Raw genomic sequence first — 17,703 nt, 5'->3', positions numbered from 1 at the left:
GTATGATAGTATGTGTGAGAGCAAATATGAACTATTTCCTAAACGGCCTCTCATAGTATATTGATATATACCCAATGCTTGACATGGGTTGATGATTCCGATTTGCATAATTGTTTTGTGATTTTAAACCTACTCCATGGAGCAGCTGCCAGTTCTGCTGCCAAATTCCCGCACATTTGAAAATATGAAGTGAAGGATGTGGGATGAAGAATGTGAAGATGGGCTTAATCCAGTACAATGACTCATCAGTATGCTTTTCAATAAACTAGCTTCCAGAATGGATGTAATAAAGTTAAGAATGTGGCTTGCTTTATGATGGGAGATCATCAAAAATTAATGCTTTATTCGAAGCGTGCTGCGATTTGAACTGTCACTGCATGTACTGTGCCTGATCTGCATTGCTCTGAATTTAATATAAATCATTCCCTCTTCCTCTTGTCGCCGCAGTGCACACGACCATGAAGTCAGCGCTGAGTTCGCTGACATCTGAGAGGGAGCGATTAAAACAATGTCTGGATCACGAAACATGCCCCCCAACCTCGCCGCAAGTTGTCAATTTGAAGAACACGCTGGCAGCGGTATGTAAGAGAAAACGCACGCACACAAATACGTACGCAGTGTGAGAGGATGCTTTCAGTTCACAGAAACGAGTTAGGTATTCCACCTTTTTTTCTTTTTTTATGCGGCGCATCCTCCCACAGCACTTGTCAGGCGTGACACATTGACGAGGCTTGCAGAAGGATTACTAGCTTCCTGTGTGATGTCTTCCCACCTGAAGAAGGCTACTATTAATATTTCCTTTCGGGTGCCTCCCACCCCGGGGCTTTTTCTATCTTCCGCCTTCGTGTACACACGTTAATTGTCATGCAGTCAGAAAAGAAATGTGTTGGTGTGGAGCTCACACAAGTTCTAAAAATGCCAAATAAGTAATTTTTGTCTGAACATGTGCGCACTCTACGCCAACGCGTGTGACTTCCGACCTCCTGCTGGCTGTTGGAATATCTTCCCAATTACCTCTGTCCACTTCTTCTACTTCACATATGTGGAGAACGTGCTAACACACACCTCCATTGTAAAGATGAATGGTGCGTTTATGGCCCAGTTTGAGCTCATTTAGGAAATCGGGGCAGTGTTGTTTAAAGGAACAGGATTCAGTTCAGCTTTCAGTATTCAAGGCATGGCAGGCTGGGTGTGTGTGTGTGTGTGTGTGTGCAATAAACGATGTTTACACTGGTTATTTTTCCAGGCTTTAGCCCAGAACTCTGAGCTGAGAGAGCGCCTGTGCAAGATTCATGCCGAGTCCCACATCGTAGAGCCCACACTAATAAATCTCACTGCCCCTGTGCAGGTGGGTGCAGGAATGCAGCAACCCGATTTCCCCACCTTCATGATCATATTATTAACTCTTGTCTTTATTTTCGTACCACACGGAATTTGCCGCAGATGAATGAGTGTTCCTTTCCCTCTCATCAGAGTCAACAAATGTTCCATCCTCCCGCCTGACTCCAAATGATTGTAGAAAAAAAAAAAGTCCACCACGGGGGACACTGTGTTACTCCAGTTTATTTTAACGACCAAGCGCTTCCTCTCAGTCCTGTCTGCGTGTATGCGCCCGGATCACTATGACAGCGTGGCTCAGAGGAAGACATCTACAACCTGCCACGTTATCGCCTTCCGGGGGAAGCTCTTTGCTCGTTTAATCTGATTTGCTGACCACACAGTCTGAGGTGATCTACTTAATTGTGTCCCTGGAAATTTGTCGAACACGCAGTGCAGAGCTAATGTGGCCCCCGCTGAGATTATCTCCAGGTTTACAGACTGGCTTCAGCAGTAACGAAGGACAGATGAGCGTGCTCATTTCCATGTGTGGAAAATCATTTACGTTTCGTTGCATGTTTTCGGTTGTTCATCCAGGATGAATGCATTTCTTTTCTTGCCAGGCTGCATTTGTGGCATTGCATGAGGTTTGCACACTGGTTGCAAACTTTCATCAGTTAACCTTTTATTGATGCAGTAATATATTGTAACAGTCTCTAGAATACGTTTGATTGATAGATAATCTTGTGAAATTGGAGTTCACTTGCAAAGAAGTACCCTTCCTTTAGTCAGTGCTGTACTGGCCAGTTGGGAGGCTGTATTTCATAGTATAAAAGTCAATATTGCAACCTACCGTATTTTAGATGACTTACTTACAGTATATTGCACATCACATTTGTGTCTCCTGTATACTCATCCACACATGTGATTGCGTTGCACCCTAAATGACACTGTGATTGCCACCCCTGGCAATGATGGTGTTGCCCTTTTCTGGTTCTCATTATAGCTGTGGACATTGTTTCTCTTAGAAACAGGACTCCGCGGATGAATCCCACCCTCTCGTGCACCAGATATCCAATGAGAGCCGAGCTTCGATTGCAGAGTCTTTGTCCGAGTTCTTTGACGCACAGGAAGTCCTGTTGTCTGCGAGTTCATCTGAGAATGAGGTGAGTGCTAGAGATAAACTGCTTTCATTTGTACTGATGTGTCTTTGCCTTAGAACCGGCTCACGGTTTCAGCACTCAGCTGCTGCATAATGGAATCGTAATTGCTCTTGATGATTGGAGCCATTAGTCTTTTTCACAACAAACACCTTAATGTCAGCTGTGCTGCAGCTATTCTTTGAGGAAAGGCCGTGAGATATTGAGGGAAAATTTATCTACAAAATTTGGTCACAAAACCTCTTCCAGAGGGTCTTAGTTTGAATATTGTCTGTCACTCAAGATTCTTTCAATTCTTTCTGTTTGCAAAATATTAAGCACATTGTGACAACTTTCGTTCTCTTCCATAGAAACAAAATGTGTCATTCAAATTGGCGTTGATTGTAAATCCTAGCTTCTATGATGACCGTCATGAAAAAAGTCTGCCCTCCTTCCCTTCACTGTCCTCATTCTCTTCTCATGCACCATGCCTGATGAAATAGCAGCTGAAGTGGAAGCAGTGTGAAAATGAAAGTTTAATACTTTTCTCTAAAAATACAGAACACTGACTTCAGTTCCCAAGAGATGGATGTTCACAGAGACCTGTCCAGTCTCTTCCCACCATTTACATTAAAAATGTATCTTTTATCCATTGAGCACAGTTAAACCAGAGTATGTTTTTTTTAGGTATCAGAGGATGACTCATACATCAGTGACATTAGTGACAACATTTCCATGGACAACTTTAGCAATGAGACTGAAAGTGAAAGGCCAAACTCAGGTAAATGAAATCACCAGTACTGGCTCATCCATGTCGTTCGCACCCACCAAACAAACACTGCCTTACCCGAGCTCTCACGCCAACTGTTCTCAGGCTCCGTGGAAGACGGCACTGTCCTTTATCAGCGTAGATCCTGTCTGCCGACGCCGAGCCCCAACAACAGCACCATCAGCCTGTGGAACATCCTGAGAAACAACATAGGCAAAGACTTGTCCAAGGTGGCGATGCCTGTCCAGCTTAATGAGCCGCTCAACACGCTGCAGAGGCTGTGCGAGGAGCTGGAGTACAGCGAGCTGCTAGACAGGGCGGCTAACACACAGGACCCCTTTGAACGCATGGTGAGATGGCAAACACACCTGTTCACTGTTCAAGGGTGTGGGCTTGTTATTTCAGATCGCATATTTTACTTTCAACACTCCTCTTTAACAGAAGCGGGGACTGTTATTAAGCTAGTGTAGATTGTATAACATGTCAAATCAGGCCAAATATTGGAGCATGAGTTCATATTTGGCCTCCTATATGAATTATAGGAGGCCAGGCGACGCCTAGTTTAAAGTGGGGAGGTTGTAATGAGCTTAAATGGAAAGAAAAAAAGAGGTTTTTCAAGGGTGAAATACTTCTGATAGTCTTGGTTTCTTACAGTGTTGACACAATAGTACACCAATTTGTATGCACGCCAAAATACAGATTTGAAGATTAATGTCAATCTCATATTTTTCTTGCTAATTATGTAGGTCAGGGGTCTTCAATGTTTTTCGGGCCAAGAACCCCCAAACGGATGAAGTAGCGACCCCCTACCTACTACAGTTCATTTATATATATGTAGCTGCACTGTTAGCTTCTCTTCTGCTAATATTGCAGCGTGCGACTGGGATTTCACCTGGGGACTGAATAAGGCTCTCGGCCAATTGTGGGAAACCTGACAGAATCAGTGTATAATATGCAGCCTTGTGATGGCTCAGCAGCAATAGGGGCGGGGTCTACTGTGTACAGGAGCCTTAGATTGACAGGTCTAGTGTGGCGCTCTGTGTGAAACGGTGCGCTGTTGAGACAGCTCCTGTATCGCTGAATGAGTGAAGTGCTGACTGAAAGATAACGTCTTCTGCCTCCATTTATCCCTTTACTAAAAATAAGTTTAAATATGTTTAAAAAATGTGTTATGTCTAATCAACCAAAGATTCTCCGCAGACCTCCCTAGGGGTGGCGGACCCCCTGTTGAAGACCTATGATGTAGATATAATGAGGAGACAGTGAGCTGGCTAAGGTCTGGCTTCGTATTTAGTGTTATTTTTCCCACTATGCAAATATGCAAAATCAAAGGCCCAGAATGTGTTACAGGCACAACTTGACAATTAAAACACACAGAGACTTACTTTAGTGATGATCAAATACTTGTTGTTGGTTGTCAAGGGAACAGAAGCTCCATCAGACTGGTGGCAGGGGGCCCTGTGCAGTCACGGAGCTTGTAGCAGCCCTGCTTTTTAGGCTTTTTGTAGCCAGCACCATCCATGGAGATGATGTTGAAATTGTTGAGACATATAAGTACTTGGGAACCAAGTCCAAACTTAAGTTTGATGCAAACACAGAGTCGATCGCTAAAAGGGGTCAACAAAGGATATATCTGTTGCGTAAGCTGAATTCTTTGAATGTTTCTAAGAACATTTTGTGTAAGTTTTATCATTCATTTATTGAAAGTCTTTTGACCTTTTCTTTTGTTAGTTGGTTTTATGGATTGTCTGTAAAGGAGAAGAATAGTCTCAGCAGCATTGTCAATGTCTGCTCTTAGATCGGAGTTCAACTGACAGACCTGAACTCCCCCTGGAAAAAACGTGTAGTCCAGTAACCCAGAGAGGTCATGGGGAATCCTGACCATATCCTTAGCCAGGAGGTTCCTTTAATGCCTTCCAGACAGCAGTATCTTGCCCCGCCAAGGAAAACGAATAGAAACGCCAGTTCTTTTATTCCCTCAGCTATCAAGCTGCTTAATGCTACTGATAGCAGCAATTAGTAATTTATTTATTCCAGCCATAATGTGGAAATGTATTTATTATTATTCCCCTCATCTTGTCTTACTGGAGACTGCAAACTGAATTGCCCTATTTGGGATAAATAAAGTTGTTTGATTGATAAAAACTCTTATCCACATTTTAATATGAAGGTGGTAAGATTTGTCAGTTTTCTACATTTTAATTTTACTTAGGACTGACTGAATTAGAAGTGATTTAGTTGGCTGAAATGTGTTGCTGAGTCAGTGCATAAATGTTAAAATGTGAAATGTTTATTAATCACACAGGGTTCAATTTAGAGGCACAAGAAAACGCACTAAATCAAATGACAAATCAAAGTGTCAGGCTGTGGCCTCCAGTTATGACATGGAGTAATTATCAGCGCTGTCTTGGCTCGATGCAACTACTGAAGGAATATTCAGACAGTTACTCTGCTCATTATAGAGTGCAGGATTTGGCGTTCATTAAGAGGCAATAAGGCACGTGTAAATGCACATACAGTATTCTGGCCATGCAAATAAAATGCTTCTTATCGTTTCTCTCTTTGTAGGTATACATCGCTACGTTTGTTGTATCTGGCTACGCATCCAGCTACTACAGGACTGGGGGGAAACCTTTCAACCCTGTTTTAGGAGAGACGTATGAATGTGACCGGCCAGATAAAGGCTTTCGATTCGTTGCGGAGCAGGTATATATATATGAATCATGATGTCTGTTCAATTGACTGTTCAACTGTCTTTATTTAAGACATACGAACCAAACTCAATGTTTAATTGTACAACATCAGGTCAGCCATCACCCACCTATCTCGGCTTGTCATGCAGAGTCTAAAAACTTCATCTTCTGGCAAGGTATTGGAATATCTATCTTTCTGTGTCTGTAAATATTAATCATAGTTCCTGGCTGTCCACGATGAATGCTCATTCGTACGCTTGCTTTTGCAGACGTAAGGTGTAAGAACAAGTTCTGGGGAAAGTCGATGGAGATTGTTCCTGTGGGCACTACGCACGTTACTTTGCCAGGGTGAGTCTCTTCAGCTTCATTTATACCAGCACTGGAAAGATCCCCCCACAGTCTCGGAGAGAAAAATATGCAGCGTGGCTTGACTTAATTATGATGATTAGTAATTTTCCACAAACCTTACGCCCAGAATTTGCACTTTAACCACCAACATTCACACAATTTCTGTGTGAAAGTTGCTTTTTTTGTATTGAAAGTGGGACTGAAATACAAATAATGTTTTATTTCTTAAGGTATGCGGTTAAAACATGGCAGAAAATAGTATGTAAATCTCCAACCTGAAACAGACTGAATAATTCATAGCAGAAAAAAACACCTTTGGGTATTATCTGGATGTAGATATGTCAGAAATACACGAAGATACAAATGAAAGTGTAACAATCCTAATACATTCTGTACAAACCTGTGGCCATGAATGATGTATCTAGCAGTGTCAGATGACATTAAGTATTGTCTGTACTCCTCACCCCAGATGTGGAGATCACTATGAGTGGAACAAGGTGACGTCCTGCATCCACAACATTCTCAGTGGACAGCGCTGGATTGAACACTACGGGGAAATCTCAATCAGGAACTCCAGCAGTGATGTTTGTCAGTGCAAGGTCACTTTTGTAAAGGTGAGACAAACAAGCAAATGTGAAGCAAAACTTCAAGTGAAAACTTGAAACTGGGTATGTAGGCAAGTCTCCATTCAGCCTAACAACCATGACCCAGTTACAGCTTTATCTAAAGCAAAAGGTAGACATAGACACATGGAGGCTACTCTGCCAATAGGGAGGGCTACAAACTCGAGCTAATACATTAATACATTACTCTGAATTACATAACCCAATACATGGTTATCTGTGCAATACATGGAATAAGATGCAACACCCGACATGACACGTTAAAAAAAAAAGAAAAAGGAAAGCAACTAAGACACACCGAGACAGTGAGCTGTGCATGCTTACTAAATGTTTTATCTATTAATTCACAATCATCACCATAGGAATGTACAATGTATCATTTTAGAAATACTTTAATGCACGTAATGCAAGTTGGACTGTCGCCTCAACCAGTCATCTTCCATCAAACAGAGACAATTTAAAACAGTCTTTAAGACTTCTCCAGGTAGTTGCCACAAAAAATGGAAGAAATTCTTCTTAGTAAAACCCGATAGCTACTTTATATTTATGTTAAAAAAAGAACATTTAAACTGTGAATAAACTTAAACGGAAAATTAATTTTCACAGAAAATGAAGCACAAAATGGCCTCTCAATATGCAGTTGCATTCGTTACACGGTTAATGTTGCAAAAGATTTGACACCAACATATTTTCACAACACGTGAAGGATTTATAATGCAGTCAGTCATTGTCTTGCATTCCTCATATTTCCCAGAAGTAACAGTTGTGAAATGAAGAGATTTGCCCGTCAACAGACAGTCTGGCTTTGGGCATGTGTGAGGTAAATATGTCGCAGCTCAAGTAAATAAATCATAGTTATATTTTTGAGGTGTGGCTCTACTGGGAGTCCTGCTTCTATAGCACACTGCTCTGCATTGATATCAGGGCACCGTGCTGTAAAAGCAGTCCGTCTTAAGGGCTGAATACTGGGCTCGTCATACCCATAATGTCTCTCTTCTTCACCGGATGATTGTGAGTGTCTGGTTAGTATTCCTCTTTGAACGCCAGAGGGTTTATACAGACTATATACGTGTATACCGTGCATGTATACTATCAAATGTTGCTTTCCTTTCATTAGTTGGTGCTTGTCACCTACATGCCAGTTCGAACCCCTACATGGCTTCAATGTTTGATGCATGGGAGCGTTTACTGAAAGGAGAAGGTTAATTGCTTCTGTGTGCGCCACTTGAAAGACCTCCTGAAGCTGTGCAGGATAGCGAGCCAAGACATGTCAAGGATCATTATGCATCCTCATCTCATTAAACGCGCCGGCCTAGCAAAACACAGAGGGGGTCAGGGCTGTTTACGCAACAGCAGCGTCTGTTGACTTCAAGAGGACGTTATTGAGATCTCTGCATTGTCCGTTCATATTCCCCCACTGAAGCACACTCCTCTTTTTTTTCCACAGGCTAAATACTGGAATTCAAGCATGAATGAGGTGGAGGGGACGATCACAGACAGCAAAGGAAAGGTCGTCCACAGGCTCTTTGGGAAGTGGCACGAAGCGGTCTTCTGCGGAGACCCGCCTTCAGCTACGTGCATCTGGAGAGCAAGTACGGCGAGACTTGTCTTTGTCTAACGCGCGCCTCCTTGATTTCGCGTCTGAAGTGCGTGATGTCATTTGTGTCCAATATAGATGCGATACCAGTAGACCACGAGCAGTACTACGGTTTCACCAAGTTTGCAGTTGAGCTGAACGAGTTGGACCCGTCCCTGAGAACGCTGCTACCGCCTACAGACACCAGGCTAAGAGTGGACCAAAGGTGGGGAGAAAAAACATGAAAAGCCCGGTTATTTTTAGTCGAATCTAAATGAGGAACACAGCTAATGAACACCTTTTATAAGGTGACACCATGGACCTCGCTTACATAGTCTACTTTGTGATAAAAACAGTACAAAAAGAGGCACATCCAAGCTCCTTTTATAAATAGAAAGCAAATGCAGATATTTTTAGATACGTAAAACTTATTTCAGTGCATGGTTTGTAAGTCTTTGAACTAAACTAAAAGTGTGGGCATTTTACAAATAAGCCAGCAAAGTAAAAAAAAAAAAAATAGCACTGCCTCCAAGCCTTTGCATCACGATTTATATGTTTACTGTTTCGTCATAGTCACATAATAGGACAGCGATGACTCAAAATTACAGATTGCCGATTAAATATTGACGACAAAGGTTTAGCCATGTGTGCATAATGAATGTGTGTGTGTGTGTGTGTGTCTCTCGCTGGCAGACTGCTGGAGGAGGGGAACTTGGAAGCAGCAGAGGAACAAAAACAGAGGATTGAGCAGCTGCAGAGAGAGCGACGGAGAGTCCTGGAGGAGAACAACGAAACACATCAACCTAAATTCTTCAGGTAGCCCAAAGTCAGTTACGCCGGAAGCGTTTTCATGTGCGGCGTGTCACGGTAGCAGCAGGCCGCGTGACAGCTTCGTCGCGGTCTCACTCGCTCATCTCATTACTGTCTGCCATGTTCTCTGCCTCCGCAGGAAGTCCAAGGACGATTCCTGGGTGAGCAACAACACATACTGGGAGCTGAGGAAGGACCCCGGCTTCTCACACGTAGATTTCCCGACACTGTGGTGACCTTTGAGCTGCAGATCACACACATTACAACCTGCACAGCCTCTACTGTGATCCAGGCTGGTTCTGGTGACGTCCGTGTCATAAGTCTTACCATCCACATTCAGCACTGGTTTTCTATCTTGCGATCCGTCAAAGTTATTGCCTTAATAGCAAGTGCTTATTTAAGTTGTGTAGACATGCTTATGCGGCATATTATATGATTGTTGGTCAATTTAGGCACTTTTTGCCCACATTTCCACCTGTTATGTTGTACAAACTGAGAAAAGAAAACCAACTTGGCATAAGGAAACCTTTTCATGGTTTATCTACACTAGCTTAACATGTAATGAACAAATGGTCACTTTAGTTGTCATCTTATTGTGGACATTCTCTACCTCCGAGATAAACTAGCCTTGAAATGCCATTGATTAATTCTAAACATCCAAATATTTATTCTGCATCTGCCTGATGCCTTACTGGTAATATTTTTAATTTATTTTTGTTGCATCTCCTGGAAGTTTTTAAAAAAATATATCTATATTTTGTAGAACGAACAGGAAATTATTTAAATGTTCTTTAAATCTTAACTGAAGTGGGCTTATCTTTCTGTCTTTTTGCTTCGACTGTGTGAACGATTGTGCAGGTATGGGCAGCAGTAGCAAATATCAAATACAGCCAATTTTTGTTTTTGTTGTTTTTTTTTTTCCACTTGATCCATTGCACCATAGTCTTTCTGGACTCTTGGCTTTGGGACCAAAAACGTGTCCAAAATTATGCTCCATGAGCTTGAATAAAGTTTCTCATTCTTTCTTTGTGTTGAGTTGTATCTGTTCAAAATAAATAAATAAATAAATCAAGTTGAACGCTGCAACCATTTCCACTTACCTCACATAATGACTTGTCAAGGAGGCAATTGCATCGCAAACGTTTAACAGTTTAAAACCTCACCTGTCCACAGAGGGAATCCATTTTGCCATCACACTGTGTGCAACACTGAAGGGGGCCATGAATTACTTTTGCTGAAAACAAGATGATAATGAGTAACATTATCGTCTTATGTCGGAAGGGTTATTGCCAATTTCTTGTTACACAACACAGCAATTGTAGCAGCTCTTTAGAGGCGCGTGTTTCTAACAGGGTACATCCACAGCCGTGTTTAGTATGGGTGTAGTACGAGGGTAAAAGATATGCTGATAAATGATACACCATCAGCCACAACATTAAAACCACTGACAGGAAAACTAGATGAGATTGGGCATCTTGTAACAATTCACTGTTCTTCTGTGAAACTTTTTGGAACTGGCGTTCGTGTGGATTTTACTTAAACATGTACCACCCACCTAGACCAGACAAAAATGATTAGGGAACAACTCAAAAAAACATGAAAAACAGCATAATGTGTTGACCTGGCCTCAAAATTCACTAGATCCCAAACTGATCAAGTATCTGTGGGATTTAGTGGAACAAGCCTGATCCACAGAGGCCCCTCCCCTCAGCCCACAGGACCCAGAAGACTCATGTCCATTCTCTGATGAGTCACAACTGTTTTGGAGGCACAAGGGAGAACAACACAATATCAGGAAGATATCTAAGCTCTGTCCATTACACTAATTTAGGTTCAAATGCTCTTTCCTCTCAGGGTGATCCATATAGTGATGCTGACATATTACACTGCACGTGATTAAATAGATCACAATGTACAGATGTTGCTGTCTAACACAGATGGAGAGTGAACTGTTTACTGCCGCAAATCAATTTGAAAATGAACAGCTGTGCATATGTGATGGATGTTAATGAGTCTTTCTACTGTACCATAATCAGAATTCAGGGACAGTATGGCAGTCATGGAAACAAGTTAACGAGACAGCTCAAAAACTACAACTACCTATAATTGTGGATGTAGTGTCACATACTGTGAGTTAACAGTAATGTAAGAAATGTAGAGTTGGTCAGTGTGTAATTAAAATAAAATATTCGGTGTAGTGTTAAACACAATTTCAAAATAAAGTTGACTAAATTTCCACCAGAGTAAAACTGCCTATCTCCTAAACGGACGCTAGATGGCGACAATGAACGGCACACGGAACAGAGGGAGTCGGGTTGGTCATGTGGTTAGAAAGCCATAGAAAACACCCGAAAGACATAAAAAACACACTTCCTGTTACAGGTTTCTTTTACAGTGTATTTCAACAGAGGGGAGGTGATTTAATCTCGGGAAAATCACGGTGCGGTTAAGATCAGACAAACCATTTTCACTAGCAGTCAGAGAAGCCATGTAGTTAAGTAACTGGTCTCCGGATAAAAAAAAGGAAATACATTTAATGTATGCATAACATTACTGTAAAACTTTTTTGAACCACCATTCCATTTTTAAAAGAATATTTATAGTTATAATAATCAAAATTTTGTTTAGTTTTGTTCGTTTTTCAGAGAAGACTAGATAATAGTGGACGTAGTGTCCTTCGCCTCTCTTCCTGTGGAGAGGGCGGAGCGTCTTTGAGTCTTTTGTCCAAAACAGAAACACCGAGTTTTACTGATTGACTGTGCAACCGAAGGCTGTGGCTTGAAGGGGGTCGTTGTTGCTTCTGAAAAGTCTGACCACAAAGAACGTTTCTCGTCTGGTTTCTCATTGAAGCTTCCTGAGGATTTCTGGTAACACATGCAGCATTTCTTTAATTTACAGTGATGTTTTGCTGTAGGAGCAGATGAACTTCCGACTTAGATCAAAACGGATTCAGATATGTGTTTTTGTGGCTTCTTTTTAAAAGTGAGGGGGTGTTTCATCAAGGTTTTATTGATTTTTGGCTTATTCATAACTACACAGTGATGAATGTGTTATTCAGTGAAGATGAAGGGCGGGTCTTGGAAGGGTTTCAGTCTCAGGTGCTGCCTGCATGGGTGGATCTGTTTATCCCTGTCCATCACAGGTTTTGCTGCCTTACAGGGACATGTTGGCCATAGCCACTAGGAACTTTGTGGAGGAGGTGGATCGTGGAGGTTTACTCATCCCGGTGTCAAGCCTGAATGACACTATTGCTCTCCTGACGGTGGTGGTGAAGCGGAAACGTTTCTGGTTCTGGCAGAAGCCTAAATATCTTCCCACTGACTTTACCCTCAATGATTTAGTGACAGGAGACACACCTTTACAGCCAGGTAAGCTACACCCCAGCAAGCTCCATACTAGTAAATGTGTTTGCTTTTATCTAATAATTCTCTCATAATCAAACCTTATTGAAATATATGTTTTATAGTTGTGGTAGAGACAGACTTCATCAAGTACAGTGGGACATTTGGTGACAACATTAAAGGAACCGTGGGTGCAAATTTAGCCAACACCACTGTCAACCTGGAAGGTAAAGACTCTTCCAAGCTCCAGTCGTCCTTTGGCAGTTTGAAAAAGGAAGAAATAAATGTGCAAAAGCTGCTGCGAGACTCCAAAGACAGGTATGTTCCCCTCCTCTATCCATAGTCCAGTGTGAAAGCGTCCTAATGTGGCTGAAGTGTTTGCAGAAGTAGTATGAAAATAGCAGAAGTGATCTTTGCCCAGCTATTCATAGTTTTACACAAAACACAAGGCCAAGTTGAATGTTAACTCTCACATAGGCGTTGTAGGATTACTAGGATTTTACTCTTTTTTCTCACAAACAATAGTTTTGAAATAATACTTCACATAATTCCCCATCTGAATCAGTTTCATATTTGATTCCCAGTAATGCGACACTGATGTTTCTTTTAACTCAATGTCTCCAGGATGCTGGACATGTCTCATAGTCTGATCCAGCAGGCGAAGGAGAAGCACAGGCGGGTGTTTGGGATTGTGAAGGAGCGCATCGTGACCACTCAGCCCTGTTCGGTCATAGAGGACGTGCAGCAGGAGGGACAGTGTGGAGGGGTTCTGGGTATCTGTGGCAAGAAGAATCCTAAGGTACCGTACAAGCACAAAAACACTCATTCATATGATTTTATTTTGCAGGAGAATTCTGCCTCTCGCAGGTTTTTGACATAATTGTTTCAGTTATGGCGACCTTTCAGCACGTTTTGGAACTTCCTCTCCAGTTTTCAAAATGAGGCTCAGCTACACATGCAACTTTTAGATCATGAAAACGATGAAAAGATGGAGAAAGCGGTACAACACATTTTCAGCTTAAGAAGTATTTGCAGTAAAAACTAGTTGGTGGAAGAATTAGATTTTGCTTCGTCTTCAGCCATATGTTTGCTGCTTTTGTTAAGTTACTCTAGTGAATGGTTCAGTCTAGGAATTTACATTTATGTCTTAAATGGACAAAAAGTTTTGTTATATAAAATTACATAATAGACCAGTTTTTCACATACTTGAAATGAGGTTTCTCCACAAATGTGTACGGTGTTAAATGGGGGTTATTTTATCTTCAGATTGCACTAAAGGAGAATGGAAACTTGAGTACAGACAGCAACGTTACCATGGAGATTCCCATCCATACAACTATCGCCTATGGCCTTATAGAGCTAGTGGTCAAACATGATGGACACTTCGGTGAGAAACTATTCACTAAATTCACACATCTGAAACATACAGCTGATCAAAGTCATTCTGCAACCGTATTATGTATCTGTGTGTTTAAATATATCACGTGTTGTATCGTCCATAGAGCTGTGTCTGATGTCTGACACCGATGGAGGATTTGAAGTAGATAGCTCTAATAAGCCTAGGCTGGTGGGCATGTCAGGGGCACCTGCACATTCTTCTGAACAGTCTTCTTCCCTTCGGCAAGGTAAATTACATTCCCCTCCTCCTCCTTGCTTGGGAAATATTGGGTTAAGGTGGTTTTTACAACAGCAGACGTGTTCAGAGCTGTATATTCAGCCTGTTAGGGGCCTCTCTAGAGTCTTGAGGAACAATCTTTCTTATCACAATGGTGTCATAACTGTGACCTGAAGTCTGTTCCAATCCAAGAGTCCATGTGATCTGTCCAATGCACTTTTTTTATTTAAATAGTTATATTTCTGCTCCAATGGATTTTTCTACAGAAACTGACCATAAATAGCACTGCACTCTATTTGTATATACACGTATACTGTGTTTTAATTGATCAACTCGTGTTTCCTCATGTTCTATGCACACGGCACAAGCCTGTGAACAGCGTAGCGCTGTGAAAGGAGTGGGTTACCTCGATGAGAGGTTGCAGCCTGACATCTGCATCTCACAGCTCACGTCCTGCTCTATTTTAAACTGATCACATAATCGCATTCGCTCTTGTCTTATTGTGTAGGTGTATTTTGAGTAACGATAACACACAGTGCGTTTACATGCACAGCTTAATCGAGCTATGCTCGAAATACGACTTGTCCAAATTTACATGCAACAGAGAAAAACTAATAACTGATAGGAATATTTCCTCCTCCTCCATAATAGATGGCAATATGTGTAATTTCAGCAGGTTAATACAGCCCCCTTTCCATTTGATCCGTTATGTCATATAATAAGAAAGAGTCGTTCATGTGATCAGTGTTTCAAAGAACAACCACATGGATAATAATAAATAATTTTTTTTTAAATCTCGTACTTAATGTGCGCACTACTTATGTCGCAGATAAGATGCATGCTACCCTTCAGGTGGTTCTTCTACACTCTGTTTACCTCCTTCTTCTGTGACCGGCTTTCTTGGATGTCTTTGTTCCAGGGTCATACGCCAGTGCAGCAGCTGTGGAGCATGCACACACGCATTATCCAGTTAAAGTCGAATTATGGCAAACACATGACGGCGAAAATCAATTTGCAATCACATTATTTTGGTGTCTTAACTCAAATCGAGTAACTCAGGTCGGTGTAACATGTTAACATGCGCTTAAATTGTCCAGTTAGTCGGCAAGTCGGATTAAGGCAATCATTTGTTTTTTTGTTTTTTCAAGTGCATGTAAACGTACTAACTAATAGGCAGTTTAGATTTCTAAATTGGTTAGTATTTTGAATTTAGTGTTTACGTCTGCTTCTCCATCTCCACAATTTACAAATTGATTGTTTTGGATCAATAAAGATGAAACACATCAATGAAAAGTTAACTGATGATATTTGGACATAAAAACATTTCAATTTCACTATCAATCATCTGATAAACGTGTGTTTAGTGATAACATTCCCACAAAAAGCCAGTATATAATAATTCCAATATATGAATATTTCACTTCATCAGTGGACCATCATTATGCTGTCTCATTTAGAGATAAATACTGGTTTGACAGACATTTATTTAAATGTGAACTTCAAGATTGTTGTAAATGACTTAGGAGAAGGGTTAGGGCTAGTAAGTAATAATAGTAACTAATGTAAACCACTTCCGCTGTGCTTTTATTTTGGTAGATTTTATCACTGGATGCTTTGTAATTACTGACCACTGATATGGCATTTTTGTTTTTTGACGTACGTGAACTTATGTTTTTGACTTTAGCTCCTGTCCGGCCTTTAGCTATCAGTGTTTTCATTAGAAAGTCATCAATAGAAAGTTGGTCTCCTTTCCTTACAACTTGGTTTCGAGGTAAATGACAAAAAGTGTTTATTCTTTCCGTTTCTTCAGAGCTGGAGAAATTAAGTGATCACTTCAAGTTGCTTTCATCTCTGTCTGTGTCGATCAAGTCCTCTCTGCTCAAGCAAATCACAAAACTAATGCAGGACCAAGCCTCCATCAGTGCACTTCAGCATGTGGTAATGCCTTTATATAGCTGCACTAATAGAACGTGGAACGGTTTGGTTACACACTTTTTAAATTTGCACTTCTTCCTCTGTCCCAGCTGGACCAGATATGCCTGGAAAAGGTACCAGACTTGGATGACGCTACGATGACAGAGTCTGCTCGACAGAACATTAAAGCGATTCTGGACCTTTTGGAGAAGTCTGGTCAAATGGGGTCAACGCAGGCGGCCGGACCGTCCACATCAGCCCTCACAGCCATTCACCTCCTTACAAGTGCTTTGGATGGTGAGAAAAGTTGCAACCAGTTTTACTTAAAGTCCTCTGTGTGAGAAAAAAATCCAAGTAGAGAAATACAGTATGCATCCCACTGTTCCCACTGCATGCACCTTGTCCTAAAAACCTAATTTCTTTTCCACCATGAATCTGGGTCTTCATCTTTCAGAGATGACAAACGACTGTTTTGCTGTCTTGGGAATGTGCTGCAGCCCCACAGTGTTGGCGACCCTGGAGCAACTGGTTAGTTTTTACAAAATCAATATAGAGCAATAACAGGTTTATGCAGGAATATTTTATTTTATTGTGCATTACATGTTAGTTTAGCTGCCTCTTTTCATGTTTTTTTCCCCACACCTGTTCCAGGTGCAGTGTGTTTTGGGAAATGGAGAGTTGCCCCTGAGCAGCTTAGGTCTGGCTGAGGACGTCTATGAAAAAACTGAACATCTGTTTGCCTCCTCTAAAATATCCCTGAAGAGAGATGGGGACGTGCTGAAGACAGAAATAAACCCTCAGCCAGGCAATCTTCCTCTCATACTGTGTATTGTTATCAGAAGTCTCGCCTCATTGGCCCACGGTGTTTGAACCAAAGGCTGTGCTGGAATCGCATAGAGCAAGCAGATTTTATGAGAAGAACATGGATGTTGGGGTGTTTTATGCATTTTCTACACAACTGGTGTTGATTGACCAAGATGTGTAAATGTGCTAAATTTGTATGATTTGACAATCTCTGAATGAATTTCTTGTATTTTGGCTAAACTTTCATATACTTTATTTAAAAACTGTTGTATTGTATGATACTGGAATTGGTGAGAAAGATATTTCTATCCCACACCCAACTGCAACCAATGGTTTATAGGTATAACAAAAGTTTCCATTCATCCTTGAATCTTACACGGTCACAGCTTCTCATTCTTTGATGCATCGACTACAATCCATTTTTTTTACGTGGTACTTGTCTGTGCTGGTGGCAGCATCACCAGTGTACACATTAATTTGAAGACAACAAATAGATTGTGGTCTCTGAAAATTTTCCCCTCGTGTTGTGATTTTTTATCGACTGTTACCAACAATGTAGATTTGTGGAAAATAAACGAGGTGATGTCTCAGCCCTGGAGGCACACTCACTGGTACAGTTGTAGCATGTGATCCATGTGTTCTGTTGATGCATGTGTTTAATGACATTAAGTCTGTTAAATAACTTGAAATACTGTATAAGAACCTAATTTTTCTGCATGTCATTGAGTTTTTTTTGTTTTTTTTCTCTCCCAGT

At 41.2% G+C, this 17,703-nt stretch overlaps 2 protein-coding genes across 7 annotated transcripts in view; both read left to right on the top strand.

Annotated features, from left to right (window-relative positions):
- The window catches only part of osbpl3b (oxysterol binding protein-like 3b), a 33,584-nt gene extending 23,285 nt beyond the window's left edge, over nucleotides 1–10,299 (top strand). For 4 of the 5 annotated variants that reach the window (XM_047599881.1, XM_047599879.1, XM_047599880.1 and 1 more), the window contains exons 11-23: nucleotides 448–578; nucleotides 1,247–1,348; nucleotides 2,346–2,483; nucleotides 3,144–3,237; nucleotides 3,331–3,575; nucleotides 5,794–5,931; nucleotides 6,031–6,094; nucleotides 6,188–6,266; nucleotides 6,736–6,880; nucleotides 8,337–8,481; nucleotides 8,565–8,691; nucleotides 9,159–9,281; nucleotides 9,415–10,299. In XM_047599881.1, the coding sequence (XP_047455837.1) occupies nucleotides 448–578; nucleotides 1,247–1,348; nucleotides 2,346–2,483; nucleotides 3,144–3,237; nucleotides 3,331–3,575; nucleotides 5,794–5,931; nucleotides 6,031–6,094; nucleotides 6,188–6,266; nucleotides 6,736–6,880; nucleotides 8,337–8,481; nucleotides 8,565–8,691; nucleotides 9,159–9,281; nucleotides 9,415–9,511 (1,628 nt within the window). In that variant the 3' untranslated portion in view covers nucleotides 9,512–10,299. The remainder of the gene's footprint in view (nucleotides 1–447; nucleotides 579–1,246; nucleotides 1,349–2,345; nucleotides 2,484–3,143; nucleotides 3,238–3,330; nucleotides 3,576–5,793; nucleotides 5,932–6,030; nucleotides 6,095–6,187; nucleotides 6,267–6,735; nucleotides 6,881–8,336; nucleotides 8,482–8,564; nucleotides 8,692–9,158; nucleotides 9,282–9,414) is intronic. The other variant, XM_047599882.1, reaches the window with a different exon arrangement.
- A 1,421-nt stretch (nucleotides 10,300–11,720) lies between these two features.
- On the top strand, nucleotides 11,721–17,563 carry gsdmeb (gasdermin Eb). 2 transcript variants are annotated; one of them, XM_047598550.1, is made up of 10 exons: nucleotides 11,721–12,142; nucleotides 12,418–12,643; nucleotides 12,742–12,934; nucleotides 13,241–13,415; nucleotides 13,883–14,003; nucleotides 14,119–14,241; nucleotides 16,042–16,169; nucleotides 16,256–16,442; nucleotides 16,600–16,673; nucleotides 16,797–17,563. In XM_047598550.1, exons 2-10 carry the CDS (start codon nucleotides 12,439–12,441, stop codon nucleotides 17,013–17,015), a joined length of 1,425 nt encoding a protein of 474 aa, XP_047454506.1. In that variant the 5' UTR covers nucleotides 11,721–12,142; nucleotides 12,418–12,438; the 3' UTR covers nucleotides 17,016–17,563. The 2 variants fall into 2 exon arrangements, with proteins under 2 accessions (XP_047454506.1, XP_047454505.1); XM_047598549.1 differs by having other exon boundaries at nucleotides 11,725–12,142; nucleotides 12,435–12,643.
- Nucleotides 17,564–17,703: the final 140 nt, after the last annotated feature.

The sequence above is a fragment of the Mugil cephalus genome, chromosome 11 (assembly GCF_022458985.1).
Source record: "Mugil cephalus isolate CIBA_MC_2020 chromosome 11, CIBA_Mcephalus_1.1, whole genome shotgun sequence".
In the NCBI taxonomy this organism is placed as follows: domain Eukaryota; kingdom Metazoa; phylum Chordata; class Actinopteri; order Mugiliformes; family Mugilidae; genus Mugil; species Mugil cephalus.
This window is presented reverse-complemented; position numbering and strand designations above follow the sequence as displayed.